Raw genomic sequence first — 22,951 nt, 5'->3', positions numbered from 1 at the left:
ACAGGGTGATGAACACTCACTAACCCCCCCCCCCCCCCCACACACACACACACAAACACACAGACAAACACACACACACACACACACACACACACACACACAGAACAAGGAGCTCTACTACCTCCTTGTGGTCAAATGATCAAATTGCAACAATCTCCAATTGTCTAAACTGTAGTCCAATATTTGAATTTTTATTTTGCTCTCCAGTGTTAGCATCAGCTCAAAATTATAGGAACCTCAAAGAGTGAAGGCGAACATATGGTTACTGAAACCTTTTGATCTGCTTGCAAAAGCAGACAGATTCCCACCATTTAACATGCTGCACGAGCTGTATTGAGACTCATTGTGGAATTGAGGCTTGTTGAGGCTGCTTTACCCCAACAGACGGATTCAACCGGTGATGTAGTAACATCTTGGAAACAGAAGGCTTTGTTTAACTGTGTTTGGTTATATAAGACATCAGAATATGTGCTCTTTTGATAAATACCCCTGTCAGATAATATGATTTAGGTTGTGATCTTTGTTTGCCACATGCCCCTCCCCTTTACATTTATCATGCTACACAGTCCCTTCAGCCTGTGTCTGGGGTATGGGCCAATCTTCTTAAAATATATATCTTATTATCATATCATATCCAGTAAGTCCAGTAAGCACATTGTCCTGGTTTGGCCTGGAAGAAAGGTCCATTTCTTCTGCACTGAGCTCTGGATGTACTCTGTGCCAGTTTGTGGTGCTCCTTCTGAAGCAAGAAAAACAGGAAGAAAGGAAGTTCCTCAACTCAGGGATCAGTACATAGTTGCTGAAATCCAGTGAAAAGTCAGTGGCTTTAAGACTATCAGACTATTAAAAACAGTCTTAAAGCCACTGAGTTTGCTAAATACTGTCAAAGGTATTTAGGGACATGGTGTCCCCCCCGGATACTGATATGATCTGACAGGCGGAGTCTTACTGAAAGTCTGGAAACATACTGAGGTAAACAACAGTTCAGTTAAATCCCCTCTGCCTCCACCTTCACACGTCCAGCGGCATGTGTTGCTTTCAAATTGTATTTTACATAACCAGTTCACCATCAAGTTATTCAATCTGTTCATATGGGACTTTTCGCAAACCTAAAGCAACTTTACAATGCAACAACATTTAAGGACAAAGATACAGTTGAAAGAGGTGAGTTTTATGAAGACACACAGAAGAAGGTTGAATGTGAGAGACTGTGAGTAGACAGCTATTGGTGGATCTGAGAGGGCAGGGGGCTTATCTTACAAAAAACAGAATGTGGCACAGAGTCAGTACTGGAATTCTGAATCTGGTGTAAAGTTACATATTTCTGATAGCATCCCATAACACTGCTACTTTTCCAGTGTTTTGTACACTTGAAGTGAATACGAAAATCAAAGGTTGCAGGCTTCCTGAACATTAACCAATATATACGCTGTGATCCTGTCTATCTGCATGGCTTTACACACATCTCCAACAAGCTGACACTGGCCCAAACAATTTACACACACACACACACACACACACACACACACACACACACACACACACACACACACACACACACACACACACACACACACACGCACACACGCACACACACACACACACAAACACACACACAAACTCCCTCTCTCTCTTTTTCTGTCTCTATAACATTCTCGTCCTCTTTCTCTCTCATTATCTCTCCTGCTGTATGCTCTCATATATATATTCATACTGAAAACAGCTGGAATTTAAAAATGGAGCAGATAGATGTGGATTCATTTGGGAAGGGAGCAAGGAAGAAGCGAGTCCTCACCATGCACCTCCTGCATGGGGGAGGAGTGAGAGACGCTGTTCCAAGAAATCAGTGTTTTCTGGAAAGTGAGGCAGTCCACTGCACGCATCTGCAGACTATATAAAGGTAAGAGTGTACGCTGTAACCCTCTGGATCTCTACGGTGGAGAGCAGATGTTCATCATGGATTCTCTAAGAGTTCTCATTGCTTCTGCTCTTCTCTATGCATCATTACTGCCTGGTAAGTATCAAACATGACTTACATAAAATACTATATATGAAAAAAAATATGTATTAGAAATATTTTATTGGAAAACATCAGTGAGAATCTCAGCTATCAGCTATAGTTCAAATATCAGCTATAGTTCAAATATTGTTATGCACATTGAGTTCGGGCAACAGGAACGGTGGCCTGGGTACTTTCATATTGACATGTGTATAACCAGTATACACCAGTATACATACACCACCAGTATGTCAGTTTCATAACCGTGTCGACTCATCCAACAGCAAAAAAAAATACTGGGTCCTGTGATCTGAAACTAACCTGAGGATGGACAAAAGGCAAACGTTTATATGAACCTATAGAATGTATCCATACGATGTAGTTATAGGTGATTAGGAGTTTCTAAGAAACTGTTTCAATGTGGGTGGTCATACACTATACAGTCTGTCACGTAACTATACATCTAATATGACTGAGCTGTTAGCAAGTGTTTATATTGGATGTGCCCTGCAAGTGCAACATTCCTGTGCTCAAAAATGTGAAGGAAAAAAAATGAAGGAAGTAAATGCAGTACTTTAACGAAAGAAACAAAGTCAAAGGTGTGTGCACTAACTGCAACCAAAGAAAGCTAACATGACGTCAATGACCGACAACTGCAAACACAACAGAATTATGAAGGGAAAGAGTTACAATATAACAATATGCAGTTTACATGGTGAATAAGGCTCAACACTAGTCACCTGTGGGTGTGGCATGCCATCAAAACGCATAAAATATGCAAGAGAAAGTCTCAACAGAAAGCCCAACATAAAAATGCCACACAGACCCCGCTTCCCACAAGGTTTTGCTTTTACTACTAATTCCACATTTTCTCCATATTTTGCACAAGGTAATTTTGCAGTTGGTGCTTGAATTGAAGCGTGTTGTTCTCCGTTGTGTCTGAGAAGGCGACTGCATCACGGGGGGTAAAGAAGCAGTGGCCCACTCCCGCTGGTACATGGCCTCCCTCCAGCTGCAGGGCAAACACGAGTGCGGCGCCTTCCTGATCTCCAATCAGTGGCTCATGACTGCAGCGCACTGCTTCAAGGACAAGTACATTTTGCAATCGAGCCTCCGCTTCACTAATAAGCCAAATATGTCATAGTGATGCTTTTTCAATGGCGGAGAAGCAGTATCATGAGAACTGATGTAGTAAAAGGTACTAGGCCACCATTGGTGTGATGTTCAGTCAGCCTTTAAATGAGATTCACCAGCCAGCAGCGGTAAATCCATCTGCAGGTCAGAGTGCGAGGATCGTCCTGATTGTGTGCCTTCCTTGTTTCTGCAGCCCGACCTTTAAGGTAGTCTTGGGTGCTCATTCTCTGTCTCAGGCAGAGGACACCAAACAAACATTTGACATTGCAGCCGTTTATAAGCATCCTGCTTTCAACCAAGAGGATTTTGATAATGACATTGCCCTGGTCAAGGTAAGACATGTGTGGATTAGGGAATTAACCAGAGTGGTAAGAGATAAGTGCACCTTGAATTGTGTGCTGTACCCTATAACACAACATAGGCATATGATGTCGTCCATAATTGACAGCTAAATCAGGCAGTCACAGAGAGTGATGCAGTGAAGCCACTGGACTACCAGCGAGCAGGGGGGAGTGACCCTAAGGAGGGGGATACCGTGGATACCGCCGGCTGGGGATCCAACTTTATAGGCAAACGACCAGACACACTGCACGAGGTGACCGTGGATGTTATTGAGAGATACTTATGTGGGCGAAGCGACTACTATGGGGCAAAGTTCACCAGCAACATGATCTGTGCTGCAAGACCTCGCATGGATACCTGTGATGTAGGTTCCCATCTCAGTCATAACACCCAAACACGTTCTGTTGCTTATGAACATGTACAGGTTGTGCACAAACACGTAAGTGGACAAATCCTGTGGTTTCACATTTTGCTTCTTATCTGCTGTTCTCACAGGGTGACTCTGGGGGTCCCCTGCTCTATAAGGGCATTGCTGTGGGGATAACCTCAAATGGAGCTAAGAGATGTGGTTCCAAAAAGAAGCCTGGCCTCTACACCATCATATCACACTATGATGCCTGGATCACCAGTACCATGACCCAGTAGCATGTGAACAGACAAGACCAAAATGAGCCGATTTCATACTGTATCCCTCAACTATTCTTGCTTGCATGGCGACTTAAAAGTACCTTTCTAGAATGAATTTTAATGCTGGTTTCTGTATTGCTTCTTTCTCAGATGTATCACTAGTTGGCTTTTGTTGGTTGTTGCTCTTGTGAACTGGGCCACAACGTTTATTAAAATAAATGTTTACAAATGTGCAATTATATATACTCTGTGGAATGTCTATCCAATCGCCCCAGTTCCTTAGAGGACTCAAGTATGCGTTGCAATATCTGATTCTTCTAAGCTCTTGAGGAGTCTTAAAGGAAATAACAAAGTAACAGAGAAGCGAAAGATTCATTATGAGCAAATCCAAAATAAGGGTCGTTTATACAGTCCATGGTCAAGGAACCAACACGAAGACTATACATAGTGAACAAACAGCGCTCAGAATATTTAAATAGGAAACAAGAGAACGTAACACGCAAAGTACCGATACAAACTGTGGCATGCAGCCAAATATTTCTACACGTGTAGTTTAAACGTGACCACTGGCTTGCTCTGACTTCCAAAACCCTATCTACGTTTAATAATTCAAATGGCCATCAATCACAAACGTTGTAAAGTATACATGACTTTGATTTGCATAAACCACATTCTACGTTTCAAACACAGTCCGTTCAAACATTACTGATTATATGACATTGTTACAAGACATTGCATTACATATTGTAAGAAGGAATGTGTAACTTCCCATTTTGGTAAGGAGGAATAGGAACCGCCCCATAACATTTTCTTCTTCCATGGAATATATGTAAATGTAGAGATTTTTTTAATTACGCATTAAGCCTCCTACAACAAATTGCTCTTTCTGGCAAGGCAATATTTTTTCAGGTACTCAAATTTATCGTCTTAGCTAGAAACGGGTATACCCTCTTTGGAGAAATGGTACAGGCGGTTACTACACTCCCCTGTCTGTTACTCTAAACCAGCTGGGATTGTTGACGAGGAGGATGTTCGTGGCTGAAAAATAACGGCACATTATCGTTCAAATCCCACTCTTCGATGACATTATCGTAAATATGGCCGGTCTAAACATTACGAACGGAAGGTCTTTTGTCGATTCAGCAGTCAGGTGATTAGTTTTAATTTTCTCATTTTCATCTGAATAGCCGTATACAACGACGTGTTTTGTTTTAAGTCAGACGACGGTTACCGTAGCGACACTGCGCTGCTGGAGCGCCAGCTAGCTCACTAGCTAACAACACCGTCGTGTCCGTTTGTCTTGTCAGTTATTAAGCGTTACAGTTAAATCTCGAGCTGCCAAATGGACAGTAATATGAAAATACGTGTTAGTCGTCCGCTAGTTTGTTAATGCAACGTGCCAAATATGCTAAAAATGTAGATAGATAATAGCAAGCCAACCACTGTCTAAATGTCAGGGATGCATCTTCACCAAATTAGACGCTTTTACGCGCTATCATAAAAATCATAGTGTATGTTTTGGCTAAGCTAGCTGCGTCAATCCTTCATTTAGTATCAATTGAGTCCAGAGGTAATAGCTACCATGGCTAATTAGGTTAACTAGTTAGCACATTGACTCGCCAGCTATGGTAGTAATCCAGTTAGGTTAACCTAGCTAACTAGTTGGTTAACCTATTTGCTGCCTGTCGTCAGAGTAAACATTAGTTAGCTAACAGAGCTAGCTATCTCGCTAACATTATATTTATATTGTATATAACAATATTTATATTATATATAACAACAATATTTATTTTATTTTGGAGCTATACAATAAATACTACCTTAATACTGTTTTAATACTACGTGTCGAGTGATTTTATTGCTAGACATCCAAGAATTACTGCAGAAGTCCAGCGCAGGTGATGGGAATCACTTAATTTTCACAAATGTCTGATATATCAGGCCAACGGTGAGCACATTTGGGGAGTAGTTAATGGGGTTTCATGTTGAAACGTGTTCTCAAGCCCTGCTCCTTTAATTATTGTGGGTGTTTTCAGATCATTCAGAGAGGCCCGTATATGTTTATTACTATAGATATATAGATGATCAATGAAGTAATATTTTAATATACGATTACAAATGAAGTAATTTTAAAAAGCTGATTCAGGTCATCTTCATGTAGTATGCATATATATATTTTTGTTATATAATGGTTTGCTGCTCAAATAATAGGCATATGCATTTGTCACTGAATGGCAACATGGTTTTTCCAAGTGATGAATTTACTGTATTATGATGTATACAGTGTATTGTTGGCTGTGCTGTATTAAGGAAATACAGTAGTGTGCTGTGCAATGCTTACAGCTGTTCACGCATTCGGCAAGTCCAGGCTCTGCTGAAGGATAGTGGGAACAGTGTTCCAGATTGCATCCTCTGCTCACTCGGTGAGTGCAGCCTGCCATCTTATTCTATTCATAAAGACAATGAGCTGACAGTTACACTAAGAGAGTTTTATCTGACTGTGGTTGTACCTAATCCTAAGTCATCTGTGAGTGTAGACTGTATGCTTCGTATTATAAATAAATAAGATCCGACTGCCCTGGCTGTATTGACTTTGTTCTATTAATGCTACAACATTATACAGACGTTAACAATATTACAGTGTACACAATATTCTTCGATCAAATTCAGAATGATAGTGATGTTTGCTCTATGCTAAAGTTGACTTGTTGACATGGTACTGTACAACAGTGATATTTCTGCTAAAGTTGGTTACTAGTAAACACATGCCCATGTCTCAATATGCTACTATAGAGGAGACAAAACAAGGCCAATTTATTTATATAGGACATTTTATTCATTAATCAATTCAGCAGGCTTCAGAAATAAACATCATCAATAAATAGGCCCATCTAATTTTCTGTTTGTCCTGTTTTATTTGTCCTATTCTGTTTGTCTGTATGTCTAGCTGTGTGTCTATATATAAGACAATTTAAACAGAACAATAAAGTTAATTAATATTGGGTGGCACATTTTGAATGGAATGTTTTCTTATTCTTGCCACTGCAAGTTAGAGACATATGCTATTGGAAAACCCTACTGGGTCATATCAGTATATCCCTGTTGTCAAATAAATTAGAGTTTTCTGATGTTTACATTAATCCTGTTATGGACATATGGCTACCTGACGGGAAATTCTTGGACTGAATTAGTTTGTAACACAACATTCCACTGGTCCCCAAATAAATATGTATACACACACACACACACACACACCCACCCACCCCCCATTGCACCTGTTATGCTGCCTCCTGCCCAGGTGCACCACCACTGCAACTCCCAGACTCCTATGTATTACATCACTCCGAGGTCTAGTTCTCACGAGTACTAATCATGCTTCCCTGTATTTAACTTACTCACATACATTTATGTTGTGGCTTTCATTTCCGCTTTGCGAGGTATTTCTGACCAAAACCTTGCTAGTGTGCTGAGCATTGTATTGTAGCCTTCTGATTCCAACCTGGTCAATCAGACATTGTTTATTGTATAGTTGTGTATATGTTTTGTCTCCATTTACCAATCTTTACCTGTTGCACATTTATTTCTCTGGATAGCCCCATTTAAAATAAAAGCACTTGTTTCTCCACACTGATTTCTTTCCTGCAACTGTTGCACACATCAAAACATTCCTTATATTTAGAGGAAATTGAACAATATATTAGTTTAGAATTAAATGTGACTACAATTTTCTTAATATTTTTGTAATTTGTGCTCTCTGATTCAACTGCATTAACCCATGTTATAAAAGTGCACTAGGTATCCCTTGATTGATGGTTGATCATCATTGATCATCAGAGCAATTTGTAAACCAGTTTGTGTTCTCATATTTTTAAATGATTTTTATAAATAGGGGTGTCACACAGGCGACAATCACGCCCCAGTCAGCCATAGGACTCTCACACCCCAAAAGCCTAGTGGCCACTACCCCTTTTTACCATGTGTGTGCAGGCTACTCCTCCGGAGGGTGGTTGTCCTCCACCCAAGCCAGCCACCTATCTCGGGGGAGCTCCTGCCCTTGGCAAGGGCTCAAATGACCAGGGCCCAAGCTCACCGTATTATTAATGAACCCTTGGCCATCTTAATGGACCAGGACCCCACAAGCCTTCCAAAATGGCTGGTTATTCTGTAATGGGTGGAGAACGTACAGAATAAAGCAAGCGAAAAACGCAAGTCTCGTGCAGTATGAATTTAATAACATAAAATGTGCTCAAACAAAACCCGTGACATTAAACAATAACCAGCAATGTGCTGGTTGAAACGCATATACACACAATATATATACACACACACACACACAAATGGCTAACAACCTGCTGAGGGGCGGAGACAAGAAAAGACAAACACTACCACTGTTGAGGGAGGCAGCCAGCATGGGGCCTCCACCCTGTGACAAGGGCTGAATCCGAAATGCCGTACTTAAGCAGTAGTAGTAGATTTCAGTGCAGTGCGTTCTTTCAGTAGGCGACTGGGCACTTTTCATAATCTCGGACATACTACCTGTTATCTCGTACTGCTTTGGCGTACTGAATAGGAAGCAAGTATGGCATTTTGGATTCAGCTAAGGAGTATTTTGTTTTCCGGATGATTTAGATGCAGCAGTGTTGAGTAATGGTTGTCTATATGCCAAATGTACAAAATCATGCAAAAAAAGAAAAAGGTTACAGTATCAGAACTAATTTAAAGTCCTTTCAATGATAGTGAAATGAGGTCACTTCCTATGTAAGTAAAGAAAGCAAACACATTGTTTTGTAAGAATTAACTTGTACTGTAAGTCTCTGATCTTGTTTCATGTTGGTTTGTGGTGTGTGGACTTCTTAGGAATCGACAGCCGATATAACGAGGGCTGCAGTGAGTTGGCCAGCTACCTCTTCTTTGGGTTATATAAACATGACCAGGAACAGATCCCTGAGGACTTCCCTGAAGAGGTGCTGGATGGTATGGCCCAACATCCTACTGTTTATCACATTCTACTCTTAGTCTAACCCACAGGTTGAGCACACTTTTCCTTGTCTCTGCTAAAGCATGCTGTGCTTATCAGGCAATTCTGCCAGAGACCTTGTTAAAGAAGTTCTTTCCTCTGACTCCGTAAAGCTGTGGTGGGTGTATAGCTTGCTGCTATCCTGTGGACCTTTGTGTGCTTGTCCCCAGATGTGATCATCATGATAAAGGCAGAGAGCGTGCACCTGTACTGCAACCCAGTCAATTACCCATTCCTGCTGCCCTATGTTTCCCACTGGAGGAATCTGCATCTGCACTGTATGACAGAGGCGGAGGTGATTATCTGCTACACTGCTCACTACAGACCATAAGGAACTGCTGCCTGTTTGGCACATGCTGTATGTCAGTGCACCAACATTTATATTGCATAGATCAGGGGTCTCAAACTCAAATTACCTGGGGGTCACTAACCAGGCTGTGTTTTCGATGAGGGGCCAGATTAAAGGATCGTGACAAACAGCAGTGGGAAAAGGGGAAAACAACTATTTTAATATATAAAAACTATGTACACATACAGTAATTCAAAAAGGCTACATGCTGTAGCGTCGGTCCTATGAGGGATGAAGCTAGCTACCCATGAGCCCTCGTGGCTCCGGTATTGCCCTGTGTTTGTTATGGTTATGTTGTGTAATTATTGATTATGTTGTGATTGTGTGTTATTAGTTTAAGTTGCCCCGTGTTGTTTTATGCAGTTGTACAGACATGATTATTCCCTGCCATTTGTGTGTGTTGTCATCTCATTCATGTCATTCTCTCATGTTTCGGGTGTTGTTTGAGTTTGTTCTCTGTGATCACGGCTCTTTTACGTAATTATGCTATTGAGGCATTTAATGAAAGAACCGTGTTATGCTGACAATGGATCTGCTACTGTCTCTCCTTTCCACACCGGACCACGCCACAATACATTCAAATACTTCCCAGCTCTGGTGATGAGCTCACTCACCACATAGCTTACCTTAACTGCAGCATCACTTTCTCTTTATGCTCGCTGGAAATAGTTTTACTGCAAGGAAAGATATTTTCAAAGCTGAGCGACTCGTGTCTCCCTATCCTCTCCTTCATACCTAAATACTGCTCTGCGTTTTTGGTTGTATAATGACGCCTAAGGTTGTATTCTTTAAGCACGGCAACTTTCTCCTTGCATATCAGACAAATGGTCACGTTGAACTCCACAAATAAATAATCGATCGTCCACCTCTCTTGAAACTGTCTGTGCTCCAGGTCAACCTTTCTTTTATTTCTTGAAAGTTTTGAAAGAGACATTTTGGCTAACAATGTTTTTGCTGGGAATGGTGAGACGTGCAGCCTACGAGTGCACTGGGTTTCTTGTTTATTTTGACTTGCACCATGCAACCCGTAAGCCAAAAAAAAAAGAAACCCACAAAGACAAGTTAAAATAAAATCTAAAAATTAAGCATAAAAAATGTAATTGAATTGCGGGCCAGATTTAAGCTTATTTAAGCAGATTTAAGCTTATTCTGGGAAATGTGATCATTTTTCATGTACTGGTTTCATGGTCACCATTCATTTAGTTTTGTGATTTGAATATTTAGAACATATTAAATACATTTTTTAAAATTGTGTTTGTCTTATGTTAATGAAAATATTGGGCTGACATTTTGACTGAATCTGTGCAGATGGTAAAAAGATTGTAGAAGGTGCTCATGTGAGACATTCTTCTGACTTTCTCTCTGTCGTAGTATGAGGACGAAGAAGCAGCAGAAGAGTTTAAAATCTCCAGCTTTGTGTCGATGGTTGAGGACTGCAGCTGTGTTGGAATCCCCTACAGCTCCCGCAGTAAGAGCGGCCAGTCCTTCATGCAGTGGAAGCGTGCTTTTCTCACGTTACTGGAGTTCTGAATGTTGTTCTCCTCAGGCCATGTGCAGAAGTTTGATGTGTTCATGCTGGAGAAGTGGCCCATTATTCAAGCGTTTGCTTTGGACGGCATTGGAGCTGGGGGGTTTTTCACCATGAAATACAAGGTACAGAGCTGGAGGAGGGCTTGTGACTGTTATCTGTAGAGAAATCATGTGTTTTTACTGATCAGAAATGTGATCTGTCTGTAGCTGACTGATGTGAGCGAGCAGCTTTGGCAGACCTACTCCAGACTGGACCCAGTGTCTTTGGACTGTCTGCTCAGTGAGGTAAAGCATGCATCTCTACCTAATTATCCAATGTACACAAATGCCAGCTTACACGAGAAATGAGACGAGGGACTGTTGTTGCAGGACCTGCCTTTGTTTGAGAGGCAGTGGAGCTGCTTGTTCTCCAGTATGCGCATCGAGAGTGCACTGTCCATGCAGGAGCTATCAGAGGCTCAGACCGCTGAGGTACACACCTGCACATCCATATGGAAATGTCTGACTGTTATCTTTAGCCCCACTGTTGCTGAATATGTATAGAAATGTCCATTATAGAATTATATATGTTAAATTATTAACTTTGTCTCACTCATTTTCATTTCTCTTTCTTGAAGCCATTCAGAACGTATTACTCCCATGGCCTGATATCGAGCAACATTACAGATAGCAGGTACTTGCTAGAATATGTATTTTCTAATTTATTGTCAGTCTTGTGCAGAGCATGAAGAGAGATCTCAAACATTTGTGTGTGTGTGTGTGTGTGTGTGTGTGTGTGTGTGTGTGTGTGTGTGTGTGTGTGTGTGTGTGTGTGTGTGTGTGTGTGTGTGTGTGTGTGTGTGTGTGTGTGTGTGTGTGTGTGTGTGTGTGTGTGTGTGTGTGTGTGTGTGTGTCAGTAAAAGCCGACAGCCGTTCGTGCTGTTTGGGAGTCACTCCTCCAAAGAGGATCTGAACAACTACTGCTACACCTTCCCCTCTGAGGCCCATCAGGTCCGCAACACCGGGGCTCGGGGCGGCGCTGCCAAGCACATGGTAAGACATGCCCTGGACGCACACAAAGCCTGCAGCCAATCACAGGGCGGAAGAGCTCACCATTTCCCTGCTTCCCTCTCTGCTTTCAGCTGCTTCAGTGTGTAGCTCCCAAAGGCCCACTGGCATGTGCACGGACATATTTCTTTGGCAGCACTCATGTCCCATACTTGGGTAAGTTTGTGTGGTGGGCACAGGTGTATAAAGTAAAGCCTCTAGCAGGGGGCTGATGCTCAGCATGCTCTGGCTACGCCCTCCCGCTCTGCCCCCGCCCATTTCCATTACATGGTCACAGCCGATGCCTCAGCAGACACGCACCACAGCATGGTGTTGACACCTCCAAGTTGTTTTGCTTTGAAAAATAAATACTACAAATAATAAGAAACATAAACAGTGGGTAAATGAAGACTTGCTGCCAGACATAAAGTTAAGCAGCTCCTTGCCCTTTTCTACTTCTGCCCTATTCCAGAGATTTTTAGGTGTACAGCGCTGTGCCAACCGTGCACAGAGCCTAGGATGCAGGCACAGTCTGTGTGCTTGTGGAAAAGCAGATCTAGACTCCTGATTCAGAGCATCATATACTAACCGTATGTCTCTCTCTCTCTGTTACTCTCTCCCCCTCACTCACCTTCCTGGTTCAGAGCATGATAACACCCAGCAGATGAAGACTGAACTCCTGTAAGTGTTCAGGCAGTGTTGCTATGTGTGAGTTGGTTCTAGATTGGACTGACTCCAGTGGAGTTACTACTAAATTCGCTCTTTTGCAGGCTGCTTTCTCAGATCTACTCTGCTGCAGTTCAGTCTGTGCTGGCAGGAATAAAATGCTTCTCCATCAACTCCAGCACTAGCAAGGTACGTTATCCTCTATACCATTACTTCCATAGACTAAGAGCCAGGATGAGCTCTCCAAGTTCATTTAATGCTCAGTTTATGGGACAGGGATATGGTTTATTATGGCAACAAACAGACCATACTGTATAGATGTAAACTGTTAGATTTGTTAGGTGAAAGATATCCCGTAAACCAAAAACTGATAAAATAGAATTTACTAGAGTATGTTTGAGTTTATGGCCATGTAACATGTTTAAGTTGTTCATCAAATGTAGGACATGGCTGTTTGTTTCCTAGGCAAGAGATGTAGCAGAGCAAACATTTCAGTTGACCTTGGACAGATTTGGTTTGCTTCAATACAGGAGTGCTCTCAGGTCTGACTCTGACTCCCTCTCATAATCACTTAAATTACCACATGGTTTTAAGTTTTCAAGTTTTAAGTTTCATTCGATATTTAGTACATACCAGCTGGTCCTTACCTATGCAGCCTGTTTTAAGGAGGCTGTGCTGACTGTGGCTTTGTGCTGTAATTCAGGTCCAAAGCAGTGTTCAGCATCCAAGCTGTAAATGAGGAGGGCAGGTGGGTCTCCTCTCCCTTGTATGTAAAATGCACAGTTATACTTCTATTTACCACAAGTTTTAAAATCTCCTTTCTTTCCTCCTCTCAGAGTTATCCCTCTCAGTGATGAGCAAAGTCGTTTTCTGGTGAAAACTGTAAGTACTACATCTGTACAACATTTGAAAGCATTTCAAATATTTCACAGTAAAAGTTCCCGTTTCTCTGACATTGATAATTTGTCATCAAGGCTGTGTACTGTGTACTCTCATCGTCCTGACAGTGTTGATGGGTAATGTGCGGTTCTTGGACTCTTCTCAGGCCTCTATGGTGGTGTATGATATTCCAGATCTTCAGTGGGGGGGAGAAGACCTGGGATCTGTAGTTTTCTCAGAGTCCTTTCTTGAGTCTAGCATCTACATTCAAGAGAGAGGTGAGATTTCTCTTTGTTATTCACTTCATGCTTTTAGAGCACTGCAAATTCAGAAACACTGCAAATCCAGTGTTTCTGGCTAATTATTATACACAGGTTTTTAGCCATAAACAACAGTTGTGTTATATAGTTTCTCATTACGTTGAACAATACTTAAAGTTGTAAATATATATAAATGTAGCAGCTTTATTAATTATGTCCCCTATCTAGGTATTTAGATAGAAACTACAATGTGTTAAAATGGGATTTCTTATCAGGGTTTTTAACAGAGGTGTCAATTCCAGGTTCAGAAAGTAAAAATCCTCACCAGGATTTTGCTCAAGCTTGCTAGATTTTCTAATTAGTGCAATCCAGGTAAAATTAGTGGGATCAACACAATCCAGGAAGCCTGAGCAAAATCCTGGTGAGGACTTTTACTTTCTGAACCTGGAATTGACACCTCTGGTTTTTAAGCATTGGTTTCTGTGTAAATACCTTTTTTAATACCTGCATTTAAAGAGCATTTAGCTTACCCATGATATAAAGTGATGTGATTTTATCACGGGTAAATGATGCAACATGTCTCAAAACTATTCCAAAAAATAGACTAAACATAACCTGGTAAGACTAAGGGAATAACACACTATGTATTTAACTACAAACAAGAGTTGAGGTGTACAGTATCTCATTACATAGAACAGCTCTGAATTAGTAAAGCTTTTTAAGGTGGGAAATGGAAACAAATGTTTATTGAATTCTACTGCCCAAGCTTATCATAGTCGAGGACAAATTGATCGCAAAACATATCAATATCGTTTTATCGCCCAGCATTATATATACATACATATTCTGTATCCATTAGTGTGTTTTTTCATGTAGATTAATAAATGTTTAATAATGAGTTTGTTGTAAATTAGCAATGCATAATTTGTTAGGTGGTAGCTGTATATATTTTATAAATGTAAAAATAATCTTTTTTACTAAAAAGAGTTGTGACATATAATGTAAAATTTGAAAAACTAACAGATACTTTCGTGTGTGTGTGCATGCACTCATGGCAGAGTGTAAGGTCTATACCCAAATGCATAGGTTATCTTCGTTGGCAGTTCAGTTTAATGTGTGTCTTGCCCTGCAGATGGAGCTCTTTCACCCCTCAGTATGATACTGTAAAATGTGTTTTGTCCTGCAGATGGCGCTCTCTCCACAGACAGCTCTTTCACTGTGCTTACCTCTTCAATCCCACGCCATGTCTGTTGGCTGGTATGTTGTTTCTCATGTGGTGTTATGAGTGTTGACAAGTTATGGGTTTTGAATTTGTATATTGGTAATATACCAATGAAGTCAGAACTTGTACAGGAATAGAAAGTTGCATGTACAACTGTATGTGGGCCTTGTATATTTGAAGCCTAGTTTTAGGTATGGCAGTTTCAACATACACTACTTTGATTTTATTAATTTGGGACAACTTGCCTGATGAAGTGATATTCTCTTCATCGTTCGTAGGTGGATGAGTCTGATGTGAGATTGTCTGAGCGAGCCCTGCGTCTGCTGAAGGTGACATATCCTGTAGTGCTTAGTCCAACCGTGTCTTTGCAGGGTTGGTCCACACACTTAAGAGGTTCATTATCTGTTCTCTGGCTTTTATTTTCTCCAACTTGTGCGAGGGAGTAGGAGGAGAATGGCACTTGTTTGGGTGTTCCGCTAACAACAAAAGATTCAGCCCAGATGTTCTCCAGCAGTCTTCTGTCCACCCCTGAAGAAGGTTTTTATCACTACCTTTCATGCACGTGTGCAGTGCTTTCTGCGGGCACGGTCTTACACGTCTGTACTGTCTTTTGGGATGTTGTGTTTCAGGGAAGCTGGTGTTTTTCTCTGAGGGATTACTGTTTGTTCATCCTCATTATGGCACCATCACTCTCTCCAAGAACCACATCAGCACCATCAAACTCCGTGATGGGGTCAGTGTCCTCTCAGTGTGGTACTCTCATTTTACCAACGTATTTACTGACCAGCTACATGATGTTATAAATCTTCAGTATTCTAATTGGCATGGCAAGCCCTAGAAGTACACTGGCACTGCTGTGTGAAGAATGTGTTTAGACAGAGGTTCATGCTGTGTGAATGTCGGTGTTGCAGGACTCCCTGTCTGCTGCAGCAGTGCTGTTCATAGAGTACGAGAGCGCTCTGCTGCCACACCTCCCCTTCCCGCTGCACAGCCCTGATCGCTGCTTGGCTATCACTCTCATGCCCAAAAGCAAGGGCTACAAAGCCTTCTACTCCAAGGTGCACGCACACACACACACACACACACACACACACACACACACACACACACACACACACACACACATACGTGTGGTGACCCTACTGTTTAGTGTTTTCCTGAAGATGCTGAGATTGTGTGTTGTATGTAAATGAGTTGTGGTGGACTCAGGTCCTGCAGGTTTGGAGTGAGCCTGGTTCTGGGCTCCGGGTGCAGCACGTGAGCCACACCCAGCTGAGCCTGGAGCAGAAGAGCATGTGAGTGAGTCTGGCGCTGGCCGAGAGTAGCGCTCTTCTTCACCGCCTTCTCATCCACTCTTTGACCCTCAGCTTTGGGAGGTTTTTGTACGTGACTCTTTTAATCCTGGCAGGCACTCCCGATTACTGAAGATTGATGAGATGTGTGATTCAACCAGAGCAAATCCCAGAGCCCGTCTGACCACCACTTATCCAGGCCTGCCAGACATGGACAGGTAGCACAGTGCTGCTCGCAGGACCACTCCCAGCTGCGGTTCCTCCATGTTGAGTTGGTGTTACCTCAGCTGTGTGGATGATGCTGTGTGTGTTCTCTTATTAAGATTCCTGAAGCACTTTGCTGTCAGCAGTAGCGTTTGTGAGGAATCTGTTTGCAGTGACCACCTGGCAGCTCTTTTCCCAAACATACACCCCAAACCAGTTCCTCCTGAACCACAGCAGCAGGTCAGTAAGCGTGTTTTTAGACTATGGGTATCCATATATAACAAGTTGTATGAGCATTATGTTTATGGTGTGTGTGCTATTCACAAACACATACTCAGATAGGCTGCATTATTGCAATTCAATAATATGCAAAGCATATCCTTTTCTTCAGCACTGCTATCAATAACAATAGCGAAATACTCTTTGCAACAGTTGACAAAGTAACAAATTTGCAAATGCAAAAGACCCTGAATTCAACTGATCAACATAATGAGTTTGCATTCTGTTTTTAGCGCTAGAATTCTTGATATCAGGCAAGCCATTACTAAGTCTTTTTCCACCAATGACCTGTGACCTCTCCGTCACCACATAAAGTTATGAAAATGTCCTGGTTTAGTGCTATTAGTCATGAAATTGTAATTGATGTAATGAGGTATCTTAAGTGTACTTGCAACCTTACAGACCCATTGGGAGAATCATGGAGAAAATAGTTTCCAAGCAAATTACTTAAATTATTTAATTACTTAAATATTTCTCTAGACAAATTTCAGGAATTTAGCCTACTGATGGTTCTGGGGTCACTCTAAGGTAATTACACAGTTGCAATGCTAATCAGTTAATAAATTAACATTTTATCAGAAGAACATCAACAAGATCAGAGATCTCCTGACAAAACCAGATCTAGAGATCCATACTTTTATCTCTAGCAGGGTTGATTATTGTAATGACTTCCAAAAAAGACAATAAAACTGATTCAGGTGATTCAAAATTTATCTGCTCAATTACTCACTAGGATCAAAAGAACAGAACATTCTTAAGTCAGTATGCTGGCTAGCAGTAAATTACAGAGTCGACTTTAAGGTATTATTACTGGTCCTTTAATTATACGACCAGCATATTTTTCTGATATGCTGCAGTGTTATGAGGTGGACAGGACTCTCAGATCATTAGGTACTAGTTAGTTAGTCCTACCTAAGGTCAAAACTGAGCATGTGTACAGTGCTTGGCTATTATGCTGTTTTTAAATGGAACCAGTTGTCAGAGGATATTAGAGTCTCTGCACCTCTAACTTTAGGCAATACAGTACATTCCCCTTTTAATCTCAGAAGTGGCTTATACTTCTATATCTGATGTAAAGCAATTTGCATTGCCATTGTGTATGAAAAGCCTTTTACAAATAAACTTGCCTTTCTGTGTTTATGTAGGTGATCCTTTACATCATTGCAGGCTTGCCGGGCAGCCATAAAGAGAGTCTGTGTGATTTCTTGGTGGAGGTGAATCAGGAGTGTGGCAAGTGAGTGAAATGAAATTCATAATCATGCTAACACACACTGCAGGTTCTTTCTGTGGGAGTCCACGTTTCCAGATTCGCTGGACATCATCTTTTTTTCCCGACCTTTTTTTAATACTGAGTGTTGATTGGTTGACAGATGGGAGGTGTACCACCCTTCCCAGGAATCAGAAGATCTGTGTATACCACACCTCCAGCAGTTCTTGAGCAATCTTGTGGTCAGACAGAACATGCCACATCTAAACACAACAAGAGTGTTAATACCCACGCCAGGGTAAGAAACACTGAGACACGCACACAAACACGGCACGTAACTTCTTTATCTTGATAAAGATTAAGATGTGTGAGTGTATGTAAATCTGTTTGTCTGATATAGGTACACTGATGTTTTGGATGTGGTGCAAGCTGTCGTGTCTCATCCAGACCCACGAGTTCAGAGCAACATGAGTGTAGGTGCTGTTACAGCCTGCGTGAATCCGCAAACCTCCTTCATGGAGCACAGGTAAGACTCCCAAAATGCAGACACTAATAGCTCTGAAAGCACCATTTACCAGTGTCACTTTATTACAAGACGTCCTAAAGCCTTGTGAGCGAGCTTCTCTCAAATGAGTCCGCTTTGTTTTTCCAGGTTTCTCTTCCCCAAACTCCTGGAGCAGTGCAGTCATGGTAAGGCCCACGAGATTGCTGCATTGAAGTGTGCTTGTCTGTTTAGCGTTTGAGTTGACCTGTCCGTGGCGTGCAGGTGCAGTGAACAACGTGGTATTCACGGGGCTGACGGCAGAGCAGAAACACCCTCTGCTCAAACACATGCAGCAGCTGATCCGCTCAGCCAACCCCAGCGCTGCGTTGATCCTGGCCGAGAGAGGCGCCGTGTCCAGGTCAGCCAGCGTGGCTGTCCCGCTTGGCCAGCTCGTACTTCTTCCAGTGGCATCAACACGGCAGTGTTTCCTGCTGACGCGTGTTTGTCCATCGTGTTTGGGTCACAGGGCTGAAGATATGCGTCTGATTCTGAGTGACAGCGGTTTCTCCCAGCCTCAGATGATCCGAGCCCGATACCTGCTGTATCCTGGCTGGTGAGCCCCTCGCTCCCTCTTGCCGTTCCTGCGCGCGTTGTTGTTGTGTGATTGTTCGTGACATATCTATCAATGCTGTGCTGTAGGTGGGAAGGCAGGTTTGTGTCAGGCTGTGGATCAGTTTCTGTGTCACGACACTGTGTGCAGTTCAGCCGTCCACTAGAGAGAATCTTATTCCTGCAACACTGCAAAGGTGAGTGAGTGAGGGTGAGATTGAGTGACACTGGGTGTGAGGCTTATATTAGTGTGTGCATGAGTGTGTGCTGCAGTCATAACTGGAAGATGCTATGTGCGTGTGTGTGTGCGTGTGCATGCATGCACACAAGTGAGAGTGTACATGTTGGGTTATGCGTGTATATTAGGGGTAAGTGTGAACAAGTTAGTGTGGATGTGAGGATCCATAGGTGTTTGTGTGAACAAATGTGTGTGTGCTGTAAAGGTGATTGAGTGTGTATGTGAGGGAGATTCTTCAGAAAAGTTCTTTCCTCCAGATTTGTAGAAACAAAATAAAACCTGTAATCTGAACTGAATGTTAATTATGCGTTGGTGTAATGTAATGGTATAACAAGCATAATGATGAAAGGTAACACTGCACTGTGGTGTAACACACAGTCTGCCCCCCCCCCCTTCGTAGCGTTGAAGTGTTCTCTCCGAGGCAACCCCTTCACAGGAAACATCTATCACCTCAGGGGCAGAGTGCTCTTCTCAGGTACTGTGCCTGAATGCCTCACATGCCTGTTCCCTTACTGCCGTCTTTTACTCTCCACACTAAACATATCAGTGATATATTTAATGCCAACATGTCGCACATTTCTTAACATGTATTACTCTACCCAGGATGTCTCTTGGTATGGCTTTGTCTGTTTTAAATGTGTGTCTGTGGTAAATATGTGACTTTCCTTTGGAAAGTGGTAGGCAGGGGCCCTCTGGGCTGACTCTGGACGGTAGGACCTTCCCTCTCAATCCTCCGAGTGCTGTGGCCTGCTCCACTCATCTCTCTTCTCTTCTGTTTTCACTCATTTTTCTCACCCGTTGTTTCAAGGGGGTCCTTAAGCCTTTGTGTATTTGTTTCTTGTGCCTTCTCTGTGGTGTAGTTGCATGGACAGACTAGATTGCAGTGATTCGAATGGCTGTTTAGAGTGGGATACTGTTTAGTAGTGTTATTCTGAGCTTCAGCACCATTTAAAGTTAGAGGTAGACCTTTATCACCTGATAAAACCTCGTGAGGTTCTAATGCCATCTGTGATGCTCAGTTATCACTGTAACTCATCAGTGTTCTGTATTAAGTATTTATGATTTTTGGTATTTAGTACAATGTCTGTCAGACCCTTGTTGTCATTTAATGTATATTATAATGCACTGTATTATAATTAAATTTTTTGTTATTCTAGTTTGAATTCCTGCTTGTTGTACTTCATACTGTGGCAAGAGTAGTGAGATTGGGATGTGTGATTGCAAGCACGCTGTGTTAGACATAGCTGTGTTAGACATAGCTGTGTTAGACATAGCTGTGTTACACATAGCTGTGTTAGACATAGCTGTGTTAGACATAGCTGTGTTAGACATAGCTGTGTTACACATAGCTGTGTTAGACATAGCTGTGTTAGACATAGCTGTGTTACACATAGCTGTGTTAGACATAGCTGTGTTCAGCACATCCCGTCTGATAATGCGTTAAATGTGGTTTCGTATGGCATGTCAATGTTGGATCTAAAAAAATGTTGTGTGCACATTTTTTTACTCTATTTGGTGTGTGTGTTTGTGCTTGTGAACAGACTGTGACAGGTTGATGGATGTGAGCTGTGATTGTGTCAGTGGCACTGTGACTGTAGCCCCTGATCAGGGATTCCCTCCTAGTGCTACAACTGCACACCCCTGTTACCTGATCATCCATGGGGTGGGGCTAACACAGGAAGGGCTGAAGACCTGGCTCAGGCGATGTGCTAAAGAGGTACTTTCACATAAATACATGTAAAAGGCAAGCCATGTTGTTGGACAGTTTCTTTTTGAGTATCGAAAGACCATATGTAAATTTATGTAAAATAATTTAAATTGGTTTGAAGGGTTTATTTGTCAAAATATTGCTTTGCTTGTCAAATTATTGGTTCCACAGCCTACCTAAACAGTATTTGTTTAAGAAAATGTCAGTTTCAGCTGAAAGTATTAAAACAGTTTACCGACACCATGTTCTTGGGTTGCTTTTAAATGAGGTATTTTAATGTTCTTACCCAAAAAATGACTGAAAATCCTTCCTGTTGTGCTTGATAGCGATAAGGCTAGCTCCAGTTACCTGTAATCTAATGGATGTTTGACCCTAGTTGACAAGAACAGCTTCGGGTACACCTCTGTACCTGGCACTGTGGTGAACATATATGCCAGTAGCAATGGTTCACTTACCCTGAAACGTCTGAAGTCTACAAGTGGCAAGAATAATCCACAATTATGTTAGAGTACTCAGCCAAATTTTACTGGAAGCATAAACCAATGATTGCTATTGCTGCATCTTAATCCATTTTTAAGACCAGTCATGTTGTAGCTTTGCATGTATGCATCCCAGTTATTGTTCATAGTTGTGTAGAACGCTCACCTAAACTTGGAACATATAGGAGAATTTTAGGAACTGTTTTTAGGAACTGTTAGGAACTGAAAATGGTTACAGCCCTGACAGTGTCTCACCAGGGAACATACTCAGCATCTGGTAATGTGTGCGGGTAGCACATTTCATACCGGTACTGACTGTGTCAGCTTAAGTCAAACTGTCATATTTATCGCTGTGTTGAAAATTTAAGATGGTTAATTTGTCTAGTTGCTTTTTAGTTATTGGTAGTTATCCAGAGTACCAGAGTGCAAAGCAAAAACAGAAAAAACTAGTCTAGTACCTTAGAGGGTTTATGAACAAATACTCATTTCAATGAAAGGCATATTGTCATCTGCATTCACACATTGACCACACTGACGCTCCTGTTTTTTCTCAGAAAGCGACAAAGAAAGTAAGAAAGACTAAGAGGACTCTCTCACCACAGGAAATCAAAAATATCCATGTAAGTAATGCATAAATGCTTAATACACATACTCAAACAACTGATAAGGTCAAAGGACAGAATTGTGCACTAACCTGTTTACAGGTAAAGAGGCACTTGGAACCACTCCCTGCTGGTTACTTCTATAATGGCCACCAGTTTGTCAGTTTCTTTGGAGAAAAGCTGTATTTCCACCCTCGTATCCTTCAGTGAAAGTGTTTCTCCCTGTAGAAATGTTCTCTGTTTTCAGCTGTGATGTCAGAACTGGGAAGTTTGTCTGCCCATTGTTTCCTTACATCAATGTGTGCAGTGATGGATCAGTTCATAGAGGAGTATCTTCAGGAAGCCAATGAAGAGATTGAGCGTTTTAACAGAGATGTGGACCTGCGCATAAGCGCTGATCTCTTTGACTAGAGCCCTCCCTCTCACAAGTTCACAGGGATCGGGGTGTGGGTGGGTGGGTGGGGCATCTCAAGACCACTAATGTATGCCACTCTATCTGTTGTTCACTTTACCATTCACATGATGTCAAAGGGGACGACACCCTAAAAGCAAGACACTGAACAAGGGAAGGGTTGGCCATCTCATCCTCAACTACTCAAAACCACTGAACCACCTGATTATGACAGATGTAAGATCTTCACCCAGGTCACCACCATTCTCTGTGTAAACAGATATCTCCTGAGACACATTGGCCCTAAGCCATATATGTGTTCCTGTGTTTATAGAGGCGTTAATGAAGGCAATATGCTGCATTGATTAACCTTGGTCCAGTTCCCCAAAGGCAGCATGGTGCTAGAA

At 41.9% G+C, this 22,951-nt stretch overlaps 2 protein-coding genes across 4 annotated transcripts; both read left to right on the top strand.

The window, feature by feature from the left end:
- Positions 1-1,777: 1,777 nt before the first annotated feature.
- cfd (complement factor D (adipsin)) lies at positions 1,778-4,343 on the top strand. Of its 2 annotated transcripts, none has more exons than XM_076975669.1 (5): positions 1,778-2,014; positions 2,944-3,091; positions 3,327-3,465; positions 3,582-3,839; positions 3,971-4,343. In XM_076975669.1, the coding sequence occupies exons 1-5, from the start codon at positions 1,948-1,950 to the stop codon at positions 4,118-4,120; spliced, it is 762 nt and encodes a 253-aa protein (XP_076831784.1). In that variant the 5' UTR covers positions 1,778-1,947; the 3' UTR covers positions 4,121-4,343. The 2 variants fall into 2 exon arrangements, with proteins under 2 accessions (XP_076831784.1, XP_076831785.1); XM_076975670.1 differs by having other exon boundaries at positions 1,815-2,014; positions 2,947-3,091.
- Positions 4,344-4,955: 612 nt separating this feature from the next.
- Positions 4,956-22,598, top strand: dnaaf9 (dynein axonemal assembly factor 9). Of its 2 annotated transcripts, none has more exons than XM_076975667.1 (37): positions 4,956-5,252; positions 6,446-6,525; positions 8,960-9,076; positions 9,290-9,414; positions 10,840-10,936; positions 11,015-11,121; positions 11,206-11,283; positions 11,368-11,469; positions 11,616-11,671; positions 11,895-12,030; positions 12,120-12,201; positions 12,669-12,705; positions 12,795-12,879; positions 13,156-13,232; positions 13,394-13,438; positions 13,527-13,572; positions 13,736-13,847; positions 15,016-15,086; positions 15,330-15,380; positions 15,498-15,588; positions 15,681-15,784; positions 15,963-16,109; positions 16,261-16,346; positions 16,460-16,561; positions 16,667-16,787; positions 17,972-18,060; positions 18,197-18,331; positions 18,434-18,559; positions 18,686-18,723; positions 18,800-18,935; positions 19,044-19,130; positions 19,217-19,323; positions 19,765-19,839; positions 20,906-21,081; positions 22,106-22,171; positions 22,256-22,349; positions 22,461-22,598. In XM_076975667.1, the coding sequence occupies exons 1-37, from the start codon at positions 5,200-5,202 to the stop codon at positions 22,562-22,564; spliced, it is 3,441 nt and encodes a 1,146-aa protein (XP_076831782.1). In that variant the 5' UTR covers positions 4,956-5,199; the 3' UTR covers positions 22,565-22,598. The 2 variants fall into 2 exon arrangements, with proteins under 2 accessions (XP_076831782.1, XP_076831783.1); XM_076975668.1 differs by lacking the exon at positions 4,956-5,252 and adding an exon at positions 5,268-6,050.
- Positions 22,599-22,951: the final 353 nt, after the last annotated feature.

This window comes from Brachyhypopomus gauderio, chromosome 15 (genome assembly GCF_052324685.1).
Source record: "Brachyhypopomus gauderio isolate BG-103 chromosome 15, BGAUD_0.2, whole genome shotgun sequence".
NCBI classification, from domain to species: Eukaryota; Metazoa; Chordata; class Actinopteri; order Gymnotiformes; family Hypopomidae; genus Brachyhypopomus; species Brachyhypopomus gauderio.
This window is presented reverse-complemented; position numbering and strand designations above follow the sequence as displayed.